We start from the raw sequence: 26943 nt of genomic DNA, 5'->3' as shown, positions 1-26943 counted from the left end.
TATCTATCTATCTATCTATCTATCTATCTATCTATCTATCTATCTATCTATCTATCTATCTATCCTCCATCCATACCTCCCTATTTTTTCATCCACCCACCCACCCATCCATCATCTGTTTATCCACCCACCCATCCATCCAACCACCCACCAATCAATCCATCAATCCATGATCTATCATCTATTCATCCACCCATGCATTCATTTATCCATCCATCCATCCATCCATCCATCATCAATCTATCTACCCATCTATCCATCCAATATCCATTTATCCACCCATCTATCCATCGATCCATCCATCCTCCCATCCATCTATATATCAAACACCCACCCACCCGTCTATCTATCCATCCACCCATCTATAAATCATCTACCTATCCATACATCATCTATTTATCATCATCCATCCATCCACACCTTGTTCTTCTTTGAAATTAATTTTGATTCAACTTTTTACATTCAAATTTGAACTGCAATTCTGCATCCTGTTTGATTCCTCAATTCAAATTCAGTAAAGGAAGTGATTCTGACTCCATGTTGTCCTGCAGAGATCAATCCTCCCACAGCATTCAGATATTTTCCAGCTCTTTCCACCCCCCTCAGCAGAACACAAGGTTTTGTGGGAAATGACGGGGCAGTTTACGCAGCACTAGCTATAAAACGTCTTCAATAAAGCACAGTTCTTTGCTGACAAAGAAGTTTTAGCAGACGTTTTTCAGGGATATGGGAGTCTGAGATACACAAGCAATGATGTGCTGATGTACAGTATTAACTCTTCCAAATCAGTCCTCACCAAATGAGCTACGTCCCATGTGTGCATCTGTCATCGGAAAACTTTTCGTCTCAGCTTCATTGACTTTCTTTAACCAGTCCCTTTGAGCCTTGATGGTTTAAAGCTAAAGTCCTTCGTGACAGGGAAGGAAACTCATTAAAAATGTTTTATAGATCTATTGACATAGCCTTCCTGAAAAGTCCTATGTCTATTGTCAATAATGCACCGGGTCAAACCATGGGTCAAACTAATCAATAACTTGAATTCCACTCGATGCCCATTGGCCTATTGATGTTGGTCTTTGGCCCCAAGCTGAAAAAAAAGTAATGCTGCACAGTCTGCTACAAAGAATGCAAAACCTACTCAATCAAAAAATCATCAAAAAAATGATCAAAATTCTCAAGTGGTCTATACACTTCACAGATACACACGAGTAAAGGTCACTAGACCACAGTCCTCTTGATATGCTTCATTCACACTCTGAGATCTGTGGTGTTATTCCTGTTATGCAACACATTTTGAACTGAGTAACTGCAAAAAATGCTTCAATTTTGTACACAATGGCAATCAAATTACCAGGATGCAACTTAAAAGGATAGAAATAGAGTGAACATTAGTAATTGCATATATTAGAAAAATAACTTGTAGATTCTTTTAAATAATTTTATTTTTATTTTATATTGATCTTTTATCATTTTAATACTGTTTTATTTGTTATTATTATTATTATCAAACAGGACTTGGCAGGCCATCACTGTGAGCAAGATTCTTGCTCTTAAATGACTTAGATAAGATGGTTTAGAGTGAAATAAACAAATTATATTATAAAAACATTACAAAGTTAATCATAACCAGCCTGATGTCACTTCCTGGAGGATGATGTCAATCAGAAATGCCATATCAATGTCATCTAAACACTGATTTTTGTTTGTGATGCACCATTTTAATTCTAAACTTAAATAAAAAATATTAAAGTATTTTTGGTAATTATAAAGCTGAAATAACATTATATATATAAAAAATATATGAAAAATATTAACTTAAAATTATTTTCAGTAACTGAACTCTAAAATAGAAATACTTTTTAAAAACAAGAACTAATAAAAAAGGACTAAATATTTCCTTACATGATTACTAAAACTTAAATTTCTCACCATTTATAATTCAGTAATTCAGACTTTTTTTATGCACTGTTGAGTTTATCTCACAATTCTGAATTTGTTCCCTTATAAATTTGATTTTAGGATTGTGAGATATAAATTAAGAATTGCAAGATATAAACTTATAAACCGAGTCTCCAGGCACGAGAAGAGAACCAGTGGAGGGTTCAGGAAATGAGATGTGATTAAAGGACACAAGTGTGATGAGAATGGCAAGCACATGCTTGGAAAAGAGCGCCTACAGAACATCTACAGTTACAGGAAACAGACGTGAGATTGGAGCGGGCTGTTCCTGTGACCGGTAAACTGGTGTTCCTGTCAAACCAGCATGTTTAACGACATGCTGGATGCATTTGATGTCTGCTGTGCGTTTTAATGCATGGCATACAGAATGTTATTGACCTACATCTTACAGCTGTGAACATAAGGAGCTGCATCCAGTTTTAATCTGTTATTGTGGGTTATCCGTGACAGAATGCGACTAGTTAATGCTAGTCAAGACAACTAACCTTATGCACTTGTGTTTTTCTACATGCAACGTGATGGGGAAACTAGAGCAGATGCAATGCAATGAGCTCCCAACACAAGATGCAAAACATATATTTTCTAAATAGAAACAAGACTCTAAAAAACAATTAATATAGTCTCATGTAGACTTTTATCGGTATACAATGTGTTCAGTGTATTTGGCAACATGAAATTGCATTTGTGACACATTCACTTCAGGATAAGTATCAGAACATGCACTGTAAAAGTAAAAAGTGTCAACAGGAGAAAGACGGAAATCTCTGAAACTCTTAATTAAGCGGACTTTTTAATAACACAATAACATGACAATACACATTTCATCGTCTTTAGCTGAAATCAATCTAAAAAAATAACGTAAATCTGAAATTATCATGTCAGTTGTGTTGTTGTTTTTTTGTTATTTTATTCTTTTCTTAGAAGCAAAAAACAAAACAAAAAAGGAAAACATTTTATGTACAGTATGCATGTACTATTTTTTTTAAAATACATTTTAAAAAGCCAGCAGATGAGAAAACGTAAACTTAAAACTGCATGTCATATTTTTGTGCCTTTTTGGGGCTTGACAGCATTAATCACCATCTCCTTTCTTTGGAAAAAGGAAGCTGCCTAAAATAACCTCTCAGCTCTCTAAGTGTTTCATGGAAGAAAATAACACTGTGTCAATGAGGACTATTCATTTATCTTTATTTGTAGGGGCAAGAAAAGCACACTTAGAAAGAGACCGCTTTACACGTAAAAGACCATTTTTACATGTTTTTAACGTCCCACTTAGAGTCTTTCCCTCTGCTGCAGTTCTCAAATCTCATTTATGGCCATTTTCATATCACATGCATGAATTAATGGCATTTTAACTAAATGCAAACACATTTAAGAGGGGCTTCAAATGGAAAGATTATCAGTGAATAACAACTTAAAATTGCACGTCGTAATGTCACATGCATGGCTATCATTATGCTTTTGTGGACTTCTTTTGGCTTTTCTGGAGCTTGAAAGCATAAATCACCATCCACTTTCCTTGGATAATAGAAGCTGACAAAAATAACCTCTAAACTGTGAACTGTGTTTCATGGAAGAAAAAAATAATAATGCAAGGTTAGATCAACATCAGGACTTTTCATGCACTTAAAAGTTTTTATACCTACATTTAACATGTATGCATTTGAAATGCATGTGAAATTTCCAAACAATTTGGATTACACAGTTTTAACAAACTAATAAGCTGTGATTCATCTTTATTAGCCATACATAAACAAAACCAGTAAGATTTCTGCAATCCAAAAAACCATAGCATAGTGTATTTAAATACTTTAGTGTTTACAAATAACAAACTATGCTATGTTTTTTTAGATTTTACTTAGATAATCATATTTTCAAAGTGCATTTGCATATATTTGAAAAACTTGGTTAAAATATGGCTCTATTGTCTTTAAAACAAGCAGTATTGAATTAGTTAAAATATTTAAACAAATCAGATTTATTGATGATCAATCTATAAAATACTTTATTAAGTTTATTAGTACTATTACATATATTTGATCCATTTCAGTTAAAAATGACTGACAAATATGCATCACATTAAAAACTGTATTTATATGCAACTGAAATCTGAGTGTGTAGAGCTTTGTCTAAATATGTAGTTGTTTCTCTGTTTAGTGAGCTGAAACATCTCGTCTTGGCTGTGTCTTTAACTGTGAGAGCCAGCTCGGTTTAGTTCCTGGAGTTCATTCCCGCAGCTCTTCTCATCCGGTTGCCAGAAGAGGACGAGATGCTGGAGGTCACTCAAAGGTCAGCTTTGATTGTTAGTTTGTCTCAGTTTTGGTGAAAAGCAAGTGAAGGAAAGCGAATGTTTCCATGGACACATGATAAATCGAGTTTGGCTTCATTAAAAATCCCACAATGCTCTTCTGCGTCGGCGCCTCCAGACCAGACACAGGGGGTGCAGGGGCGGATTTGGAGACGGTCCAGGGTCAGAGTCTTGTACATTCCAACCGGCATGTAGTGCATTTGTTCCTTCTGTCTGGAAGCATTTATAAGCCTGAACAGACGCAGCATTCCCATTTTTAAGGTAAACCTGTGTCGCCCGATTAATTTCGGAATATTAAGAACATTGATTTGCCTTCTCTTGCTGATGAACTTGCCATCTTTTCCAGTAAAACTGATTTCACTACTGTTGATGAACTGGTAAAATATTACAATGATGGACTGAACATGCTTTTAGATGAATTCGCACCTGTGAAAACTCGAAGGGTTTCATTTGTGCATTCAGCTCCTTGGTTTACACCTGAACTGCGTGAACTTAAAACTAAAGGCCGTAGGTTAGAGCGGCTGTACGTCAGGTCTGGCCTTACTGTTCATAAAGACATGTATGCTGAACATATTCAAAATTATAAAAATGCACTGACTACAATGTAATTTGAGTTAGCAATGGGAACTCTAGGTCTCTTTTCTTGGTGGTAAACAATATTCTGAAACCACCTGATTCTTTGCCATCTGATATGTATTCCACTGACTTATGTGATCGCTTTTTAACTTTTTTACATCTAAGGTTGAAAATGTACATCGGCAATTACTTACTGGTACTCTTCACAATGACTCTTGTCAGTCTATCTCTCACCCTTCCCCACTCTGTCTTCTCTAACTTTACACTACCAACTATTTCAGAGATAGTGGGTCTGATAGGTAAATCTAAATCTTCGACTTGTCAATTAGACCCTCTACCAACTCCTTTAGTAAAAGCTTGTTTACCAGCCCTTTTGCCGTTGATTACTAAAATTGTTCATGCTTCACTTGGTTCTGGTTTTGTATCTCCATCTCTTAAATCTGCTATTATTACACCCATACTTAAGAAACCGGGGGTGATCCATTTGATTTTGAAAATTTTCGTCCAATTTCAAATTTACCATTCATCTCTAAGGTAGTTGAAAAGTGTATTGCAATTCAAATTCATGAACATCTGTCCAATAATAACTTGTATGAACTGAATGAACAATTCCAATCTGGTTTTCGTCCCCACCATAGCACTGAGACTGCTCTTGTCAGAATAACCAATGATCTACTGTTGGCAGCTGACTCTGGGCTTTTAACTATACTTGTCCTTCTTGACCTGAGCGCTGCCTTTGATACTGTCTCACATAACATACTTCTTGATAGATTAGTTTCCATTGGTATTACTGGCACTGCTCTGTCTTGGTTTAGTTCATATCTATCTGGACGCAGTCAGTGTATTCAATTAAAAGGTTTTAGTTCAAGACTATCTACAGTCACCGCTGGTGTTCCCCAGGGTTCTGTTTTGGGCCCGCTTCTCTACATTATATATATGCTCCCTCTTGGTGATATTTTAAGGAAATATGGTATTAATTTTCACTGTTATGCGGATGACACCCAACTTTACCTGTCTCCCAAACCTACTGGCTCTTTTCCTCCGCCATCTTTGTCAAGCTGTTTAGCTGAAATTAAAGACTGGCTTTCAGCGAACTTCTTGAAATTAAATGGCAATAAAACTGAGGCTCTGCTTGTTGGCACTAGATCTGCTGTGTCTAAATCTAATTGTTTCTCTTTACACATTGATAATACTGCAATCTGTCCTTCCTCTCAGGTTAAAAGTTTGGGTGTCATCATGGATAGCACACTATCTTTTAAAGCTCAGATTAACAATATCACACGGATTGCATACTTCCATTTGCGCAATATTAATCGTCTACGTCCATTTCTTTCAAATAATAATACTGCAGTTCTCATTCATGCACTAGTCACCTCACGTATAGACTACTGCAATGCTCTTCTTACAGGTATTCCCTCCAAATTGCTGCATAAGCTTCAATTGGTTCAGAATTCTGCAGCTCGTGTTCTCTCTAGAACACCTTATACTGATCACATTTCTCCGGTTCTCCAGCAATTGCACTGGCTTCCAGTAAAATATAGAGTTGAATTCAAAATCTTGCTACTCACTTATAAGGCACTTCATAATCTCGCACCACAATACCTTACTCAACTTCTCCAGGTTTATACTCCTTCACGTGCACTTAGATCTTCATCTTTAGATCTTCATCTTCCCCTCGATGTTCGCAATAGCGATTGCTTGTTTACTTTTACAAAGCGTCTTAAGACATATCTTTTTATACAGGCTTTTTTATAATATTTTTTATTGAGACTTAAATCCACTTTATATGTATATGCTGTTTGTTTGTTGTTTGTTTTGTCTTATGCAGTGACCTGTATATTGCTTGTAAGGTGACCTTGGGTGTTCTGAAAGGCGCCATGAAATAAAATGCATTATTATTATTATTATTATTATTCCAAACTATTGTTTCCCACTGGGCTAGAAACAGGGATTGGCTCACAAATGTGTGAGCAATAAATAGCAACAAAGTATTTTAGTAATAGTTTAATCCAAGGGCCAATTCTCACTGTTAAATAGTTGCTTATTAGCATGCATTTTACTTACATATTGTGCTTTATTTTGCATGACTTAGTGTATGTAAAATACTCTAGTAAATTTTAAAAGGAGTACTAAATACTTTTACTGGAGTATCTCTTTCTCAAGTACTTGACTGTGTATTCCGTCCACCACTGGTGATACACAACTTTTACAAAAGCAAAGATTTAGGATGGTTTCCTAGGCAAGGAGCTCACCCGCCTCTAGCTATTTTCTCTATCCCCCTCTTCGTTTTCTAACAGGAGTGCTTTAAATGCATCTGAATCAGCAGTATGCAAATCCAATCTCGCAGCCAGAGAAACGTCTGAACAAACTGAATTACATTAGCACATTTAGTGCCCCTTGACAGCGTCTGGAGCGCATGGGCTTTGACAGTTCTGTCATTGATTAGGTGTTACAAACAAGTTTGTTAGGAATGCATGGATTTAACTGAGAGTGCATCTGCAGGTTTATCCTGTGACGCCTCACCGATTGATTACAGGTCCGATGCAATCAATGCACTTGATCACAGAAGTGGAGAGAAACATTAAGCTGCTACTCTGACATAATGATTTTCCAGTGCTGTTTATTAAGGCGGCATCGATATTACTATAGCTCATATTCACGGTCAGAGATGTGAACAAAGCTCAATTAAAAAAAGCTGTTTCAGTTTTTATCTAATTATGTAATTTAATTTTTAAAATCTTTATTACAGTTTCTTCAGAACATGTAAAAATTGAGTTATTTTACGTCATCTTTTGAACGTTTTATGTACAAATAAACAGAGTTTAAATTCATCAATAATTTATGACCTCAAATGTCGGTGAGTTTAAACTTGAATTTGTTCCGTTTTGTGTATTTTGTTGCAAAGGCTCCATTTAAACTTTAAGTCCTGGATTCTGGTTTGACGCACTATTTATGTCTAGTTGCATACTGAAAAGGGATTTTCTTTTATGGCATCTATTTAACATCTACAGCTACCAAAACTGAAGCCTAAGACATGATACTTTTGTTGCAAGCACTGCACTCTCCTTCAGGAATTGCAGATCTAGCATGCTTGCATGATCTTAAACCTGTGCATCACTTTTATGATGAATAAAATTAAGAAGAAAATCAACAGAATGGGGAAAATGCTGAATAAATGCAATACAGGAAAATATGGGAGAAACATCTACAGCTAAAATGAGGTTGCTGTTGGAAGAGGTGTTAGTGCGGCCAGCAGGGGGCGCTCACCCTGTGGTCTGTGTGGGTCCTAACACCCCAGTGCAGTGATGGGGACACTACACTGTTAAAATGCACCGTCTTTCGGATGAGACATTAAACCAAGGTCCTGACTCTCTGTGGTCATTAAAAATCCCAGGATGTCATTAGAAAAAGTATAGGGGTGTGACCCCGGATTCGCCCATTGGCCTCTGACCATCATGGCCAGAAAAGTGTTATATAAATATAAGGAATTATTATTAGTTACTGGTTGCAATGCATTTTATTCTGTTTTGAGTCGGTCATGTGTTTTTTGAACATTGCCAGGCTGTTGCAATGATATATTAATATGTTTATATTAAACATAAACGAACAGAAATTAGCCATGCTATAACTTCATATCTAGATCGATATATTGGTTTTAATATTCTCCACTAAAGTATTGTATTCTAGTTTTCTCTGGCCCTTTTTTTGGAAATGTGTTTAATTATGCTTATTTTGCATGACTTCAAAATAGGGCCCAGAATAAGCTTCAAATCAAAACTTCCTGCACTACATTTAACTCTTTGGATCTCATCAGTGGCATCACTGTGAAAACTCCTTTTTGCAGTGTTTATTTTGAGGAGTGAATGGTACTTGTACTACTTTGAATTATAGGTTGCTTGGCAAGCTAGAGTTGCAAAAGAGCTTTCCCAACCACTGGCCTCAACACACACACACACACACACACAGCAGCCCTGAGCCCTCTCTGAATGCCCACTGAGCCAAACACCCGCAAGAAGCAGCGTCCTGCAGCACAAACCATCCAAACGACAGACATATTCAATTTGGGCAGAATTAAAATCACAAAGTATGCCTGTGAAACACAAGACGCCCTCCCGTCGGAGAAAACTAGTCCTGTCCGAACAGACCCAGAAGCCAAAGAACAAAACAAGAGAAGCATTTATTAAACAGTTAAATCTTTGAATCAAACGCTGTACATCTCGCACGGGACTAACGCATTCTGATCATTAATCAAATCAATGAAGTAGCTTTCATCGCATCATGTCGGAGTGGTTCATGGTCATTGTCTCTGAGTGATGATGAGCATACGCCTGCTACAAAACCTCCTGACAGTCACTTTGATGCCTTCAACATGCAATATTTATTGGATCACATGTCAGAGAGGAAAGTGAACTCTCGGCATCAATTAAATGCCACTATTTAGACCTGTAATGACATCCTGACTGATTCCTACATTTATGGCGGCCCTACAGATGTTTGGTGATCTGGTGAATATTTGATCAGTTTCCCCCTCAAATACACTCATTTTAAAAGCAAATTTACAACAATTATAATTTAGTTTTTAATGATTCATGACCAGTCATTACATGTACTGTAAGTGGTCCATTTTTGCTGCTGCAGTTCATATTTGAAGTCTCTTCTGCTCACTGACGCTGCATTTATTTGATCCAAAATACAGTAAAAACAGTAAAATTGTGAAATAGTATTTAAATGCAAAATAACTATTTTCTATGTGAATATGTTGTAAAGTGTAATTTATTTCTGTGATGCACAGCTGTATTTTCAGCATCATTCCTCCAGTCTTCAGTGTCACATGATCTTCAGAAATCATGAAGATATGCAGATTTTATTTGAAATATAAAAACATAAATTAATTCGGATAAACACTTTTGGTTCCACGAAGAGCCATTCAGTCAAAGAACCATCTCTTTCTTACCTTTTCATAATCTGAAGAACCTTTATTCGCCACTTTTGTGAAACACAAAGATGTCTTTATGGAACAATTTAGACAAAAAGGTTCTTCTATGGCATCGTGAAGCACCTTTACTTTTAAGAGTGTGTTCTAAATTCACTAAAATTACACTCAAAGTAACTATTTTATATAATTAATATATGTTGTTTTTATCATCAGCCACCTGTAGTCTTAAGTACAAGCCCTAATAATACCCCTAGTCAGCATTACTCATCATTTAGCTTTCTTCTTTCGCTCCCATGTTAATACTATTCATTTCCTGTTCTCCACTCAGCTTTCTAGTTTGCTTCACAATAATGAAAAATAAATGTCCCGAGCGTACAGCTTCAGAACAGGTACTGAATATGAAAAAGAGCCAAAGAAAAAAGACAAGCATTAAAGGGAATATTAGATATGAGCATGAAACACGAAGGTACAGTAACATCCCAGTGACTTTCAGTATATCAGACTGATTTCCACAAGTCGGCTAAACGCAGATGCAATCTTCCCCTTTCGCAAAATTAACTAATTCAAAGCATCAGACCATCTGATTTTTAATTCAGTCCTGCGAGACGAGACAGAAATGCTTTTGGTTTCCAAGAAAATGACTTAATGCACAACGTCACTCACCAAACATATTCCCGATGTGTCCGTTCCTGGTCAGAGGTCGGAGTTCATTCTGTCCCCAAGCGTAACGTTTGTAGTTGTCCCAGGCAAACTTCATCATCTGCGAACACAAAACAAACAGGTTCAGATGAGTGAAGTCACATCTAGTGTGCAGATACTCATATTAAACATGATATCAGGATGCAATCATCTCCAAAGCCATCAAACGAAGATGAATCAGAAAAATATGGGCTTTTACGCATTAGACGATGATACTTCTGGTGAAGCGAAGCATGGATGAAGCATAGAAGAAATATGAGGATGTTATGAATGACACAATAAAGAATTGAATCATGTTTCATAAGCTCTATTTATTACATGCTGTCATAGTTAGCTGTGTGGTAAGGCGGGCAGGCCTGCAGGATCACATTCATCAAACGCATACAGAAATTCATGAACAGACAGACGACGTCAAAGAAATGGACTGTTCCCTACATGCATTAATCAAGAAAATAATTCATAAACGCATAATCATTGTTTTCTCGTCACCTTTAAGCATTGCACATTTAAATGATTCTGTAAGTGTCTTGTCTTGTGTTAAACAGTATTCTTCTCAAAACTTGACTTAATTACATTGTTTAACTGCTTTAAACATTTATTGTTTGCATATTGCAATTTATTGTTATGCATATGCATTATAAATGAAATAAATGTAAATACACATTTAAATATGCAAATTAAAAAAAAAAAAACTTGCATTGATGCATTGATCAAAAGTGACAGTAAAAACATTTATAATGTTACAAAAGTTTTTTATTTTTAAAAGAATGCTGTTCTTTTGAATGCTCTATTCATCAAATAATCCTTAATCCTTATTTAATTCTTAAAAATATTCACTTAATCAGAAATGTTTCATATCAGAATGATTTCTGAAGATCATGTGACACTGAAGACTGGAGGAATGATGCTGGAAATACAGCTTTGACTCACAGGAATAAAAAACATTTTACAATATAATCATAAAGAAAACGGTTATATTTAATTGTAATAATATTTCACTTTTTTCCCTGTTTTACTGTATTTTTGATCAAATAAATGCAGGCTTGGAAAACAAAAGACACTATAAAAAAAACTTCACATTTTATATTTTCAAATATCTTAGAGCAAATATTGCACAAAAAAAAGAAAGTTTATAAAATTGCATGTCTGCATTTACGACACAGCTCTCTTAAAAACTTGATTCTGATTATAAAGGCAAATGTTTTCACTCATGCACTGATTAAATGTTCATAGTAACACTAGAAAAATAAAGTGTTCATTAATTTGACATTTATGCTTCTAAGATCTAAACTTAAAGTTAATTCTAAACCTATTATGTGCTGAATGGGTCTGAGCTCGATGAAGGAACATACTGCTGAGCTCGATGGTGCTGGATCCGTGAACGTTTGAGCTCTGAATGAGTGTTTCAGCACAGAAAGCACCAGAGAAGCTCTGCATGATGCCCAGCTGGCACCAACAACCTCCACAAGGCACGCTCCGAAAAAGACTCGCTTCCCTTGAGGAGGAAGCCAATAATTGATGTGGGATCACCTCCAACAACGCAATAAAAAAGGCTTGCGACGTGATAGGGAATTATACTTATTTGAGCTCGACATGAAGGAGCAGCTGTGTCGGGATGTGACTGATTCTTGTGTTGCATAAAGCTTTTGTGATCATCTGTTACTGACTGCAACACCAACGCTTCGGTTTCCACTCGGTTCCTCCTGAGGCGGTTCAGGGCCAGAGAAAAGGGGAATATGTAAAATGATAGTCCACTTTATCTACTACACTGATAGCAGCGGCACTATCCGGAGGAACGCAGCTGAGCTGGAAGACAGATTTATGACAGATCTCATCATAAACACTGACAGTCTGTGCTGCTGTCAAAGCAAAAATCAAACATACATGTCTTTTCTTTTATACTGCCAGACTGAATGGACACATTCATAACATAAGCAGCCAAACATTAAAAAAAAACGGCAGTAGAGAGAATTTACACATGCAGATCTGTACTAAAACTAACATTAGTCGATATAGTGACAAAGTATATTATATCTGATTCGCAGTAGACAACATACAGTAGCTAAAAATGATGCTTATGTTCAATAATATAAGGAAAAATAACAATGCATCGTCCTATAAAACCTCTTTCAAAACGGAATTAAACCTGTTAAAAAATAAAGCAATTAATGCGATTAATTCATCAATAGGCAGGGCATGTTTAATTACAAACATAACATTATAAATAATAACTGTATACATAACACTAATTGGATACAAAAAATATTAAATATATAAAACAAACTTTCAATTTTGTGTATATTTATACTACATTGTATGTGTGTGTGTGTGTGTGTGTGTATTCATTCAGTATTTATATGCATAACCATTTATGACAATTATTTTATTTGCTTTATATTTAAAGACATTCATCAAGCATAAAACAAGATCTATCCATCCATCATAGAATGTCTTAAAAGATTAAGTAAATAAATATGATATAATAGTAATAATATACATAATTACGTAATTAATTTATAAGTAATAATAGACAGTAGACAGACAGACAGATATAGAAATAGAACAGTTATAGTGACATAACTCCATATGCAAACCTTAGCAATAAATAAATAAATAAAAATGGTTTAAGCAGAACACATTTGCAATAATCAGTCCCTGCAACATTTAACGTTATTGAACCACTTTTTGTGCAGTACGAGTAAAGGGGGATAAATTAAAATGCTTTCAGGATCCTTTAATAAAATGATATAAAAACAATAAATGCATAATCTGAAAAAACTAAGCCTTGTGCATTATACTGAATAATATTCTGTATATTTTACAGTTGGTTTGATACCTTTAGATCAAATGGTGTTGTCTTTTAATGGATTTAGATTATTGCATACATTAAAAGTTGTACAATTATTATAAAACACAAAACGGCAATTCAATTCACTTTGTGCAATAACAGGGACGTTTTTCTGAACTATTATTTTACTATTGGCTTTATATTATAATGTCACGTACAGTAGTTAAACTGTTTAATTCATTTAAATGGTTAATTAAGCCTTGTGCAACGTAAAGGGCATATATTTATGACTGAGTTAGTTTTGGGTTAAAAACATAACAGCCACAAAGAGTTTAATTGGCAAAAAAACGTTACCCCAAAAGTAGAAACACTTGCATGTATACATTTAAGAAAAATGGTTGTATATTAAATATATTTATATATAATTTATGAAAATAAATCTATAAATGTATATGCATGTAAATATTTTCTAAATATATACTATATGCATGCATAAATAATATACACAGTGCACATACAAATATTATGTAAACAATTTTTTTTATTTTGCATGCGATTGATCGTTTGACAGCACTAATATAAACCTTTAAAGTTGCATTGTGGCAAAGCATCTTCCATATAAATAAACGCCCTGGGAGTGATCCTCTTTCATTACCGGTAAAGCTACAGTACATAATCATCTGCACGATGAACATGAGAAATAAAGCTTGAGGGAGTAAATAACCAGATCCCAAATTACCCATCAATCACGTCTGATCCTCCACAAATCAGAAAACAAGACCAGAAATATAACACTGTACACATACAAACTTGTATTTGGAGATAAAGTGCAGTCATGAAATCCAGATGGCACTAATAAAATGATTCAGAAACATTTGGTGAGCATGTAAATTGAAGGAATTATGATTTGCAACCTGTGTGCTACAATCACAATTTGCATGCAAAAATGAATAAGATCACGTCTCACACAGAGAAGGCATGCCTTTATGAAGATCTCCGAGAGAATGTGAGGTAAATGTCTCAGATGATGAGCAAATAAAGCCATTACAGAAACATTCAGTGTATTTCCAGCACATGAGAGAATGCATTCCCATGTCTGACACTTTGATGAATTGCTCCTCGCTGTGATACATCTATCTTAAAATTGCATAAGCCTCTCGCAAAGTCCCTGTGTGCAACTGTAAAACCATCCGCACACCGCCTGTTTTTGCATGGAAAGAGAGAAATATATATATATATATCTATTGACCAAATGGAAGCATAATGAGTCCCCGGCGTGCAGCATGCGGTTCCCAGATGAGATGAAAGCGAGACGCAGCCATTAATGGGCTTTTATCTGGTTCAACTCTTTCATCCCAGAGCTCGTGGAGGTAACAAACTTCTGGAAGAACAAACATGTTTCAACCCACTATCAAAACAAGCCATTTTACTGTGCTAAAAGATGATGAAATCTATATTAAAGGTGGGTTATTTTTTGCATTGTGGCATTTTTCATGACTCTTTGTAACTGTATATATACTATAACATCTTCCCATTTAATAAACCCATAGGTATTTTAATAAATCTTTGGTTATTTTATTAATTTGTATAGATAATCAAAGCCACAAATAGGCTACATGTCACCGAACATCCAGAAATGAGCTGAAGATAGTTATTAACATGAGAAACAGAAAAGAGACTTTTATAGTGAAAATAACCAGTGTTGTTTTAGTGTAATTGAGATACTTTTATAATTTGTATTAATATTTTTAATTTGCTTTTATTTTTAGATTTTCAGTTTTCAGCAAAAAAAAACATTAACATATTCATTACTAGTTCAAAAGTAACTCCTTTCAAAAGTTATATTATGGCATTGTTTACTACTCCTGGCTAAGAGTAATTAAGTACACTAATAGTTATAGATTACGTTTCCATTGCACCCCAAAATCTTGGTAACTGCGTACTTTTTTGCAGCGTCTGAAACCATGAAGTTGCAGATAAATGAAGAGTGCAACTGGCTCAATCTGATAACAAGCAGCGATATTGTAAACAACTTCTGCTAATTAATAAATTCAAGTCTTTTAGTCAGATTTTACATAACCTTGGCTACTAGCTGAAACAAAATAAGAAACCAGGTGCACATTATGGAAACAAAACTGAGTTATTTCTAAACACAATTGTGCACGTTTAACTGTTTTCTTACAGTATTTTGCATTTTCATTTTAGTTGAAGTTTAAGTAATTTTAGTTATTTAGAGTTATTTTAGTAGAAATGAGACACTGCCTGTGTATCATCAGCGCATGTACTTTTATCCAAAGCGACTTACAATTGAAATTATATAATAATACTAATATAAATATATAAACTAACCCTAAAAAAGTAATAATTATAAAAAAAAAAAATACACCATAAAATTGCCACCACCCAAATTTCTTTTTTTAAATTAAATTATATATATATAACTTTGATTATTTTATTTCAGCTACTTGCCGAAAAACAATTCTCATGCACTAAAATAACTACGAATCAAATAATAATTTTATATATATATATAAAAACATAACAACTAATTTAAATTAAATAGAAAACAGAAAAGTTACAAAAATGACATCTATTTAAAAATGACACTAAAACAACACTGGTGGACAAACAAACTTATGGTTAACACTAACTTCCCTTTTGATGAATGGACAATTAACTTTTTTTAAAAAACGGACAAGCACTTTGACATGTTTTCCTGTTTTAACATGAAATGCATTGAGACGGTAAAGAAAAGACGCTCGTCTAACAGTTTGACGGGGCATCTAAACTCTCTGAAGCACCAGAGCAATTCTATTCCCTTCCTTACTGAAAACTTACTGTGAAAACTTCACCATCAGACTGCCTTCGAGGCTAATTAGCCAATGTCAGGTTACTGTGACTCAGCTTTACACAGACATTCAGAAGAGATTCAGCTCACAAACACACAGAGGGGTTCCTGAAGCGCTCAGTAGCCTTTTGGCTGGAGTTTTGCAGCAACTGTGTGAAACCCAGTAAACATCCGGCCTAAAAACAGCAGACTCTGGACACAGAAGGCAGTTATCAAACTATAGCAGAGAGAAGCAGGAGGCTGACGCATGAGCAGGAAGCGGCTGATGTAGGGTCTCGTCGCTCGTGATTATGAGCATCTGCGGTGAAAGAGCCAAAGACGCAGATTAGGACAGGAAAAGTAGAGAAAAATATGGTGGTTAGAGACTAAATGAGCAACTACTAAACTCAGCGACTCATAACCACCCAGAGAAACCCAATTACAAAGGATTTCAGGCTGTACACAATACTTAGGAATAAGAAGGAATACTCTTCATTATTTACTCGTCCTCTTCAAAGCCTCTTTCAAATAAAGTCCGGGTCACACAAGACTAACTTCTAACTTCCCCCTGAATGGAAATCTAAATATAGTAGATAAATGGTATATTGAAATCAAAAGAAAACTGCATGCATTAAATATAGCTTTTACTTCAGGTTGTAAACAGAAATAAAGAAATATTAAATATTTACTTGACATATTAAATAACTAAAACTAAAAAGTGAACAGACATTTTTACTAAATATTACTCATGCAAATGAAAAAAAAAATTTTTTAAAATGAAGACTAAAATAATTCTAATTGTTAATGTATGCTATACACAACATAACTCTAAAAAATATCTAAACCTTCTTAAAACAAGACACATGCACATGAAAATGCATCAAAATTAATTTAATTTATGCTGAAAACTAGAAAAATTAGCTGCCAATGGGGTCAGAAAAAATAATTGTTTTCTATTTGAATAGTTTATTCTTCGTCCTCCACTGGCAGATATTTTGATTTGTTTTAAACTCTTAATTTGAAACCATTAATCAGAAAACAAGACTAAACATCTTCAGTCACTTTTGCGAATATATACTCAGTCAATGTATATTTATAAAAAAATAGAAAAGAATTGTATATGACCACAAAAGTCTTGGAATAGAGCACACGAGTCATGAGTTTTAATTGCATTTTTTTTTATTGATTGATTGATCGATAAATTGACAGGTTTTTTTTTTGTTGTATTATTTATTTAGTCATTTTTGCAGCATACATCCTGTGTAAATATTGTTTTATTTTCTACAGAAATATATATATATATATATATATATATATATTTGAGCATGTAAACAGTGACAGAATTCACATTTTTGTCCTAACGATTCCTCCCTAACAGTCTGTGTCTATGTGATCTACGGCTGCACTGAAAGAAAAAAAGGACAAAGGCAGTGCATAAATATTCTGCTGCTCAGTAGAAATTAATTTTCAATACTCGCCGTTCTGCCATTTACCTTCAGCAAACTATCAGCATGAAATCTTGCTTTTGCGAGCGTTCTCGACGTTCAAACGTTAGGAGCTAATACGTGCCGAATGGTCTCCAGTGGGAATTGCAAAACCTGTTTTCCTCACAATTAGCTGCATTCAAGGGCACAAAACACTGAAGCGTCCTTTAGACAACACAATGCAAACCATCCCTTAAGAGGGCACGAATTGTTAAACGAAGCCTTGTGAGGCACTCGGTGCCTTCCATACAAAACACAGCGACTGATTCTCATCAGAACAATAACGAGTTTGCAGGTTTGGGACAGATCCAGCTGACCTCCATGATTTGGTTTGGGAAGTGGTTTACCCACAGCAGCAGCTGTCACAAGGTCCAGCATCAGAAAAACCACTGATAGTCCATAATGCTTCAGGACAGCGACTGATCACATTTGATTTAAGACAGCAGGGACATTCAGATGCTCAAACCACAAGCCTCAATCATTCGCCAATCAGATTTGTCGAGTCCTGATGGAATGGACATTTTCACATGAATATCAGAATATTGTACAACTTTGGATTTTTTTTAAAGCCCAATTCTATCTATTGATCACTCAAAAAAAAAAAAATATATATATATATACACACACACACACACACACACACACACATACTTTTTTTAGTATCTATCTAACAAATATATATATATATATATATATATATTGCATAATATATATATGTATATATAGGTAAAAAGTACACAGATAATATAAAATACAAAATAACATACAGAACACAAAAAATACTAAGAAAAAAGTGAAATATTAATATAAACTATTAATTTATATATATATATATATATATATACACACACACAGTATAGATAGATGTATAGATTGTAGTTTATTAACTATTTTAATATAATATTATTCTTTGTTTTAGTCATTTTTATATGTACCTATAGTTTATTCATTTTTATTTTAGTTAAAATTTCAGTTTTTTCGTTGAAATGTTGCCTGAACTTGATTTAAAAGTTAATTGATTTATTAAAAAATTAATTGATTTATTTATAAAAAAAAAAAAAAAAAAAAGACAATAAAATCAAGTTGTGTGAACTCCTGCAGGGAATTTTACATCTTTTTTGTTGCTAAATATGTTTGTATTTACTGCTGTTGTTAGTCATTTACATTACTTTTATGTGACTCTATGTGTATTATATTTTATTTGATGCTTATCAATTTTTAATTAAAGTTTTTTCGACAGTTTACTGATATCACATTACAATGAAGCTATGGGAGAAATATATAGTATATGATATAGGATTGATTTAATAATACCATCTTCTCATCCAAATCATATCATCCGAAAATCATTTTATTTATTAAATGCATTTCCACTTATCCTCAGTTTAGTTCACTACTTAATGTTAGTAGTTGGCATCGAGTTCATTTCTGAAAGAGTAGCTTGATTCTAGTTGAACTCATTTAAACAGTTTGGGTCAGACATACATGTACATGTGTGTGTATAAAGCAAGTATCTGTTGTTTGTGCTCTTTCCCAATTGTAAACCGACAAGTGGAGCAAGCAGATATTTCCCTGTCTCCTGTTCATGCATTTGAATCAGGGAACAGAAGCAGCTGTGCAATTATAATTCAGCCAACTGTCCAAACAAACACTTTTTGACGTGGTGTCTCTCCACCCCTAAGAAATATCGGCCATAAATCACATCGCTGGAAACAAACTGCCTCTTTAAATAGTCAGTTACAAGCCATTCTCTGGCCAAGAGTTATTATTTCACAATCAGTTATTATTTGATTGCAGTATCCCTATAATTCTCAAAGGAATAGTTCATGCAAAAATGAAATTATTATTATTTTTTTTTTGGTCAGTTAATGCGATATTGCTCTAAATGCCAACGATGGTCCTAAAACATCACACTAGTTAGACTGGAAGATCTTAGTAATGTTTGTTAAAATGCATTTGGTCTGAATAAAATGGATATATTAGAATATTTTATCACTTCTTACTGTAATACATAACATATATACACACACACAAACACACACACACACACACACACACACACACACACACACACACACATATATATATATATATATATATATATATATATATATTTGTTGCACAATATGATGCACATAAAAAATGACATTCTTGAAATATTAAAATAATATAATACAATATAATGGAATTTCTTTTGAACATCTAGATTACGAAAATAACATTCCTGCAATTTAATATTTTATGCTGATTTTTTTATTTATAAAGTTTTTTTATAAGACAATATTTACATTTATGGCATTAGGTAAGTTACAATTATTTATTTGTAAGTTTATATATATATATATATATATATATATACTGTATATATGCACTAAAGCAGTAAGTATTAAAATTACACCTAAAAATTAAAGGAATCAAAACACTTTTTTAAATAAAAGTAAATGGCACAAGTTATGGTTATTATTCATTGCTAAGTTAACCAAAGGATTAATATGCACGTAATAGCAGCAATTATTAATTTGATCACTAAGTGGTTATTCAAATGAATGGAACAATTGTTGCATGGATCAGTTCATTGAAATGAAATGCAATAAACTACAATGCAACAAAAACAGCAAGTATCTACACATTACAGAAAACATTAGCTTGTTCCTGGAAAGGCTGCATTCCTCAACATAGCTCAAATGCAACTGGTTTAGTAGCACGTCTGTTTCTATTCATCTACTTCCCAGTATTGACACAGTTTATCAGGAAACCAAAATGTTCTCGAGATTTAAATAGTTTGCATGCAAAAGTTCAGACAGCCGGAACTTCCAACCAAAAGGCTCTAGTATTCTAGTTTCAGACACTGCGTTAAAATGCAATAGAATACAACCGACCAACAGCAGACAGAGCTCTCGAGAAACCTGTCCGATGAAAAGCAGTTTTGAAAAAGCCATTATATTCGTAAGCTGGTCTGGTGACACAATCGCTGGAGACACTCTCCTGTGGCAGAGATTCCCTACTCGATCATTAGAAACTTCACATCACTCACACCAACAGGCCTCATGAGTCTTAACTTAACTTACACTCGTCAGTAAGAAATGAGCTTAGTATCTTTGCCAGCATCTGGCTATTTTTCCATAACTTCTCTATTATTTGTTGTCACATGTATTTACCGTCAAGCAAACTGAAGTGATAATCAAATATGAAACGGGTGCTTAAATGAAGCTTTAGGAGTCTGAATCATTTCAGTGAATCGGTTCACTCAAGCACTTCTTATGAAGCGTATTAAAATATATCAAGTCCTCAAATGTGATCAGTATATTTTCATGATTTCTGAAGATCATGTGACACTGAAGACTGGAGGAATGATGCTGAAAATGCAGCTGTGCATCACAGAAATAAATGATTTTTTACTATATATTACTTTTTTTAAGGAAACATAAGGAAACCAACAACATGTTCTCAAGCACTTCCATCCAAAAAATCTTAATATATTTTTTCAGATTTCTAATGTTTGCATGTATAATTTCAAAGATTAATTTAATGGCTAGATTTTCCAACTACTATATATTTTTAATATGTGACATTTTTACAGATAATAAAAAAAGATTTAAATAAATAAAACAACTGTTGCCAGTTACTTTGTTTTATTAGAAGTTAAAATTAAATACAATAAAAATGTAAACATTAAAATACATAAAAAACACATTTGATATAAAAATTATATATATTTAAAAAAATATATATTTTAAAGCGAGAATTATATAAATACAATTTATAAAGTTTGAGAAGAACATAAATGAAATATAGAAACGTAATTAATAACAATACATTTTAGTCTTGGTGAGTATAGGAGACTTCTTTGAAAACCATTCAAATATACGTATTATTAACCCCAAACAATGTAAAGTAATATAGATAGTAGTATTTATAGTATTATACAGTATTTTATATATATATATTAAATGAACTAATAATCTATTTAGAACTTTGGGATATATGTTTTCATTTAATTTAATGTTCATTTAATTATTAAGTTTTTTTTTTCAATACGTTTCCCTTTTTTTCTCGTTTCCATTTCTCACATTTGGGGACAACTTTGAATCAATATTTTATACAAATATATTATAGAAAAACCCAAGAATAATGTAACTATGAAATGTAATTATAAATGACTTACTCTCAGACAAAAGGTACAAAAGCCCCTAAACTGTACACAGCACTACCTTAAAAAAGATTCCGCCTGGTGACAGCTTTTGTACCTTTTTTATTTCTCCCTAAGAGTGTACAAATTCCTTTAAAAGCAATGCTTTCTTAATTGAGGCCTAAAGAACTGGGTAAATTATGAGCATGTTACTCAGTGCTGTGGTTTTGGGAATCATCTCATGATGGTGCGGTGTTTACGGTGCGGCGTGTGAAGCTTTACTCTGGCATCTTTCGGTTCGGTCCAGCCGGTCTGTTGGGAAAGTGACCAAATGGACATCAGGCCTTCGGGTGATGAAAGAGCTCCATCTCTAACAGCCGATGGAGAGCAACAGCAGAAACACTTAATGACTGCACACATTAAATATTTACAGCCTGACTGTTAACTGAGCAATATGATCCTCCTCAAAGTGTACTTCTCATACTTCTAAACAAGGACATTTCCGTAACACAAATTGCATCGTCCTATTAAAGCTAGACTTCTGTTTCTGTGCATTTTTAAAGCTTTCACGCAACTGATATTATCAGCAATCGAAATAAAAGCATTCATTGCTCTCAGACTCGCTGTAAAACCATGTGTTTGTGAGAAAACACAAGAGAGCGAACAGCCGAGATCTGAGAGAAGTCATTTGTGAGTGAGAAATTGGCAATTTGAACCCGGCGTCCTGCAGAGTCTATTAGACCCACAGAAATCCCAGCGCATTTCAATACGTGCCACGCAATGAGCCCCGAAATCTGCTTTTTGAAGCACCTGCTAATCGACTGTGAATTGAAAAAATTTACTTGTCAAATATCTTACCTGCTCTGAAAAAGAAAAAAAAAGTTCTTATGAATAATAATGTCAAATGTGTTATGTTATGTTATATATATATATATATATATATATATGTATGTGTTATATTATATATATATATAATTCTTATTATTTTTAATATATTATAATATTTATATATTATATATTTCATATATTATTTTATATATATATATATATATATATATATATATATATATAAAACATTTTACATTATCATTCATAATAACATTAATATATAAATAATAAGAATTATATACACAAAAAGTCATTAGTATGTATTAGATGAAAATATATTTTTAAATTTACATTTTTATAAATATAATGCAAGGTTACCAGCTACCAGATTTTACTAAAATAAAGCAAAATTACATAAAACAAAAATGAAATACAATAAAATTATTATATTATACAGTCAGTGTTATACTCATACACAAACAAAATAAAAATATACATACATTTTATTAATATAATTGTCTTTTTCTCTCTTTATTAACATTACTTGTCATATTCTGTTTTGTGCAAACATTATTTAATAACATTTAATAGCTGACTTTATAGCTGGATGTACAGTACGTGTGAGCTATGTGGGTTTAAAAAATGTGCTTTATTAGGAATATTATTTACAGGAAAGCAAGTTACGGTTAACTTTTATTTTATGCCCACATACAGAACTGCACAATAAAGCTGGTCAAACATCTGCTCGAGAAGCAAACTCTGTCCTGCACAGAAACCCCATGAGCTTTTGCAGTGTCACGTCTCTAATTTTATCTTCACATAACATCTTAAAAAATGTAGCACTATCAGTGTGAAAAACATTTTCATTCAATCATTTAGCAGATGCTTTTATCCAAAGAGACTCGAGAACGAGGAACATCACAAGCAATTTATCACAAGAGCCAACAATGTTTGCAGTACATGAAGTGTAAGCCAGATAAAAAGACGTCTGCTGAGAGGTTTATTATTCTCATCCTCTAAAACTAAAAACAGAAAATAAAAGAATCATTTAAATAAATTAAGATATGAAATAACAATCTTATTTTACTTAATGAGGAACCATTTCTCACAGATGAACTAAATATCTACATTTGGAAAGAGAAAAAATCCTAAAAATGAATAATAAAAATAAAATACACAGACTTTAAATTTTTTTAAACTTTTACAATTTAAACGAAAATGGAACAAAAATAAAAACCAATTCAAAATATGACTAAAACTAGTATCACACAGATATTAAAAGTAACACTTTGCAATATGCAGCTTTGAATATGCAAGGGAAGATTTTCAGGAAAAAAATGAAAAATAATAATAATTTGGCATTTATCAGATATTTATAATTTGACTTAAGAAATCTGGGAATATAGTGCATGATTCTCAAACACACACACACACATTTCTAAAGTCTGTTTAATATCATTTGATTTGTAATGATTTGTGCATTGATTGATAAGACGTACAAATTTAAGTCATAGAGTGTGTGTGAATTTTAAGGGAAAAATTCTCAAGATACTCTTTTTGTGCTCTCAGGGGGAAAATAAGAGTGTGCAGGTTTGAAGTTGAATAAATAATGGCAATGTTCAGTTTTTAGTGAGCTATCAAACCACTTGTGAAGGTAAAACGCAGGGTGGATTTACTCCTGACGGTAACTGTTATCACTGAGAGGAGTGTGATCTCACACCTGATGAGTTTATAGAGCTGGAGGGAAGTGGCAGGTGTCTTCTAGACATCTCTTTGACGTTTGACATCAGAGCACGAGGCCGGCTTTGAACTCTCGGATCACGGACTCAACGCAGAACTGTCACAGCTCTGGACGTTTCCATGCAGAATCCAGAAAGAAGAAAGGCTTTCTTGGATGTGAACTAATTTCTGCTTGAGCTGAGACGGGTCATGACTATTTGATCAGTGAGGTCAAAGGCGTTATATGATGCTAATATTAGATGCTTTAGGGAGGAATGTAGCTACAATGTAGATACAGTACTTTAACATCTAGGAGAGAGTTTGCATTGGCATTCGACATCAAAACATTGAGCTTGAGTGACAATTGCATACGGTTTAAGGTGAGAAATTTGAGGACCATGATGCTCTTGTGAAATGAAAAAAACAACAGATGTAGATAAAACACTGGCCTGATGCACGATCAGCCCAATCATTCATTTATATACTTTAAAGGAATAGTTAACTTCTAAAAATATCTCAAATATTAATGTACCACAGAAGAATGTAAGTCATATTGGACTGAAAAGGAAAAAGGAAAAAAAAGTCTGCTGTCATTATATAAGACTGAAAACACGGCCCTTATATCAATCTGCAAGCAAGTCCTCAACAAGATTTGTTGTGCTGGTAGCCACTGACTTTTAGGATTTTTATGACATTTTATGATTAGCCAAAGAACATGGTTTAAGCCAAAAATCTTCTTAACTGTTCAGCTAAGGAAGAAAAATTACCCAAAATAGTTTAATGGCTTGAGGTTGAGTTTTTTTGCATGAACTATTCCTTTAATAAAACAGGTTATGCTCAGAATAGCATACTATCTTTTTTACTCATGCATTGCATATTTCCATTACTGCATTATGCATTATATATATTGTATGAAGTATGCAAAAACTGCATGCATGTAATACCCAGATGACTTTAAATGTATGTTTGGTGCAAACAGTTGCACAGAAATTGCATGATATACCTTTCTAAAAAATGTTTTCAAATGCTTTTTATGTTTAAATAGTGTATTCGGTTAAATTATGCTAATTTTACACCATCTTCCATGGCTGACCTTCCCTGTCAAATCATAAAACATAAAGCAGCATGGTCAGAGCCACTAAATAATGTAAGACTCTGACAAGATTCCTTGAGAAACGAAACAGCACTGACACACAAGAACTAAACCAAAGACTGCAAAAACAGATTCCCAGTTTACATTCAAAAGCATTTCTGTCATACTGAAAGTTGCAAATTTCATCTAGTGCATGCAAACACCAGAGCTTTTTAGGAATGCATGAAACAGCATGCATGAATATGATCAATAAAACAGCATGGGAGTGTAGGAAAAACACAAGATAATTCCTGCAAAAAAGAAAGCCACAAAGCTCACAAAGCCACAGGAAATCCAAGAAAAATCACATTTGTAACAGACAATATGTTTCCTAACTATTGAACATAAAAACCTAATGAGCAATGTGAAATAACTTGGACGACTTACAAACTCTGAGGAAAACTGCGCACCAATGCGTTTCTGCTTCACCTTCAAATGTTTACCATTAATAGCTCCCAAATGCAGCCATTAGCAGGCGATAGTACAGACGTCGCTGCTCATGAAATGCCCATTAGGCGTCAATGTGCTGCAAAATAGCTCCAGAAGCTCTACTGAGACTCCAGTGCAGAGTTTGAGAGAATCAGAACTGCCACAGAGACGCTTCTCTAATGAGCTGCTGCATGCAGACATTCACTTACAATACACACACAGCGACCCCAAGACATGTGCATGCATTATATTCACACTTAGAGATGCATGAATGTCACTGCATTGCATTTAACAGCTAATTTGTCCCTTTTTTGCATGAACTATTCCTTTAATAAAACAGGTTATGCTCAGCATAGCATATTATCTCTTTTACTCATGCATTGCAAATTTCCATTACTGTATTATGCATTATATATATTGTATGAAGTATGCAAATACTGCATGCATGTAATACCTAGATGACTTTAAATGTATGTTTGGTGCAAACAGATGCACTAAATAATTCATTAATGCATTAAAGTCACACTTAGAGATGCATGAATGTCACTGCATTGCATTAGAAAACTTATATGGCTCAATTATTGCAGTTCTTCTTAAGGTCACTGTATATGAAGGCCATTTGTTGTTATTTTTATGGCCAATTAGGGTGACCGGTGACAGTTTAATGCTTTCAGCTTTTCATAGTTTAACTCTGAAGCTACATTGAAATGAAAACTATAACGGTCTGAATCAATGCAAAGTTTTGAGATAATTCTATTGTCAGTGTTTGAATTAATTGGTTGAAATGGACAGTTTGAACTGATGTACATAAGTGAATCAGTTCTGAATTCTAACATTTTGAAGTCATTCAATCAAACTGATGAATTGAACTGATTCACGTGAAGGAATCGTTCAAGTTAAAGTTTTCAATCAGTGCATTGTTAAAGTTTTGAATTCAATTCAATTGTCAGGGTTTGAATTCATTGATTGAACTGGAACTAATTCACATGATTCAAGTTTTGAATCAATTCAATGTTCAAACTTCGAAATCATTTAACTAAATGAATTGAACAGATTCATTTAAATCATGTTAGTTATTGTCTCTTGTAGTGAGTCTCTGATAGCCTATATTTAGTTAAAAACAATCCAT

The 26943-nt window shown here is 33.7% G+C and overlaps 1 protein-coding gene across 2 annotated transcripts in view; it reads right to left on the bottom strand.

Moving 5' to 3' along the window:
* LOC132158926 (mannosyl-oligosaccharide 1,2-alpha-mannosidase IC-like) overlaps positions 1–26943 on the bottom strand; it is a 163982-nt gene that overhangs the window by 73332 nt on the left and 63707 nt on the right. For both annotated transcript variants that reach the window (XM_059568553.1, XM_059568554.1), the window contains exon 2: positions 10443–10539. In XM_059568553.1, the coding sequence (XP_059424536.1) occupies positions 10443–10539 (97 nt within the window). The remainder of the gene's footprint in view (positions 1–10442; positions 10540–26943) is intronic.

This window comes from Carassius carassius, chromosome 15, assembly GCF_963082965.1.
Source record: "Carassius carassius chromosome 15, fCarCar2.1, whole genome shotgun sequence".
In the NCBI taxonomy this organism is placed as follows: Eukaryota; Metazoa; Chordata; class Actinopteri; order Cypriniformes; family Cyprinidae; genus Carassius; species Carassius carassius.
This window is presented reverse-complemented; position numbering and strand designations above follow the sequence as displayed.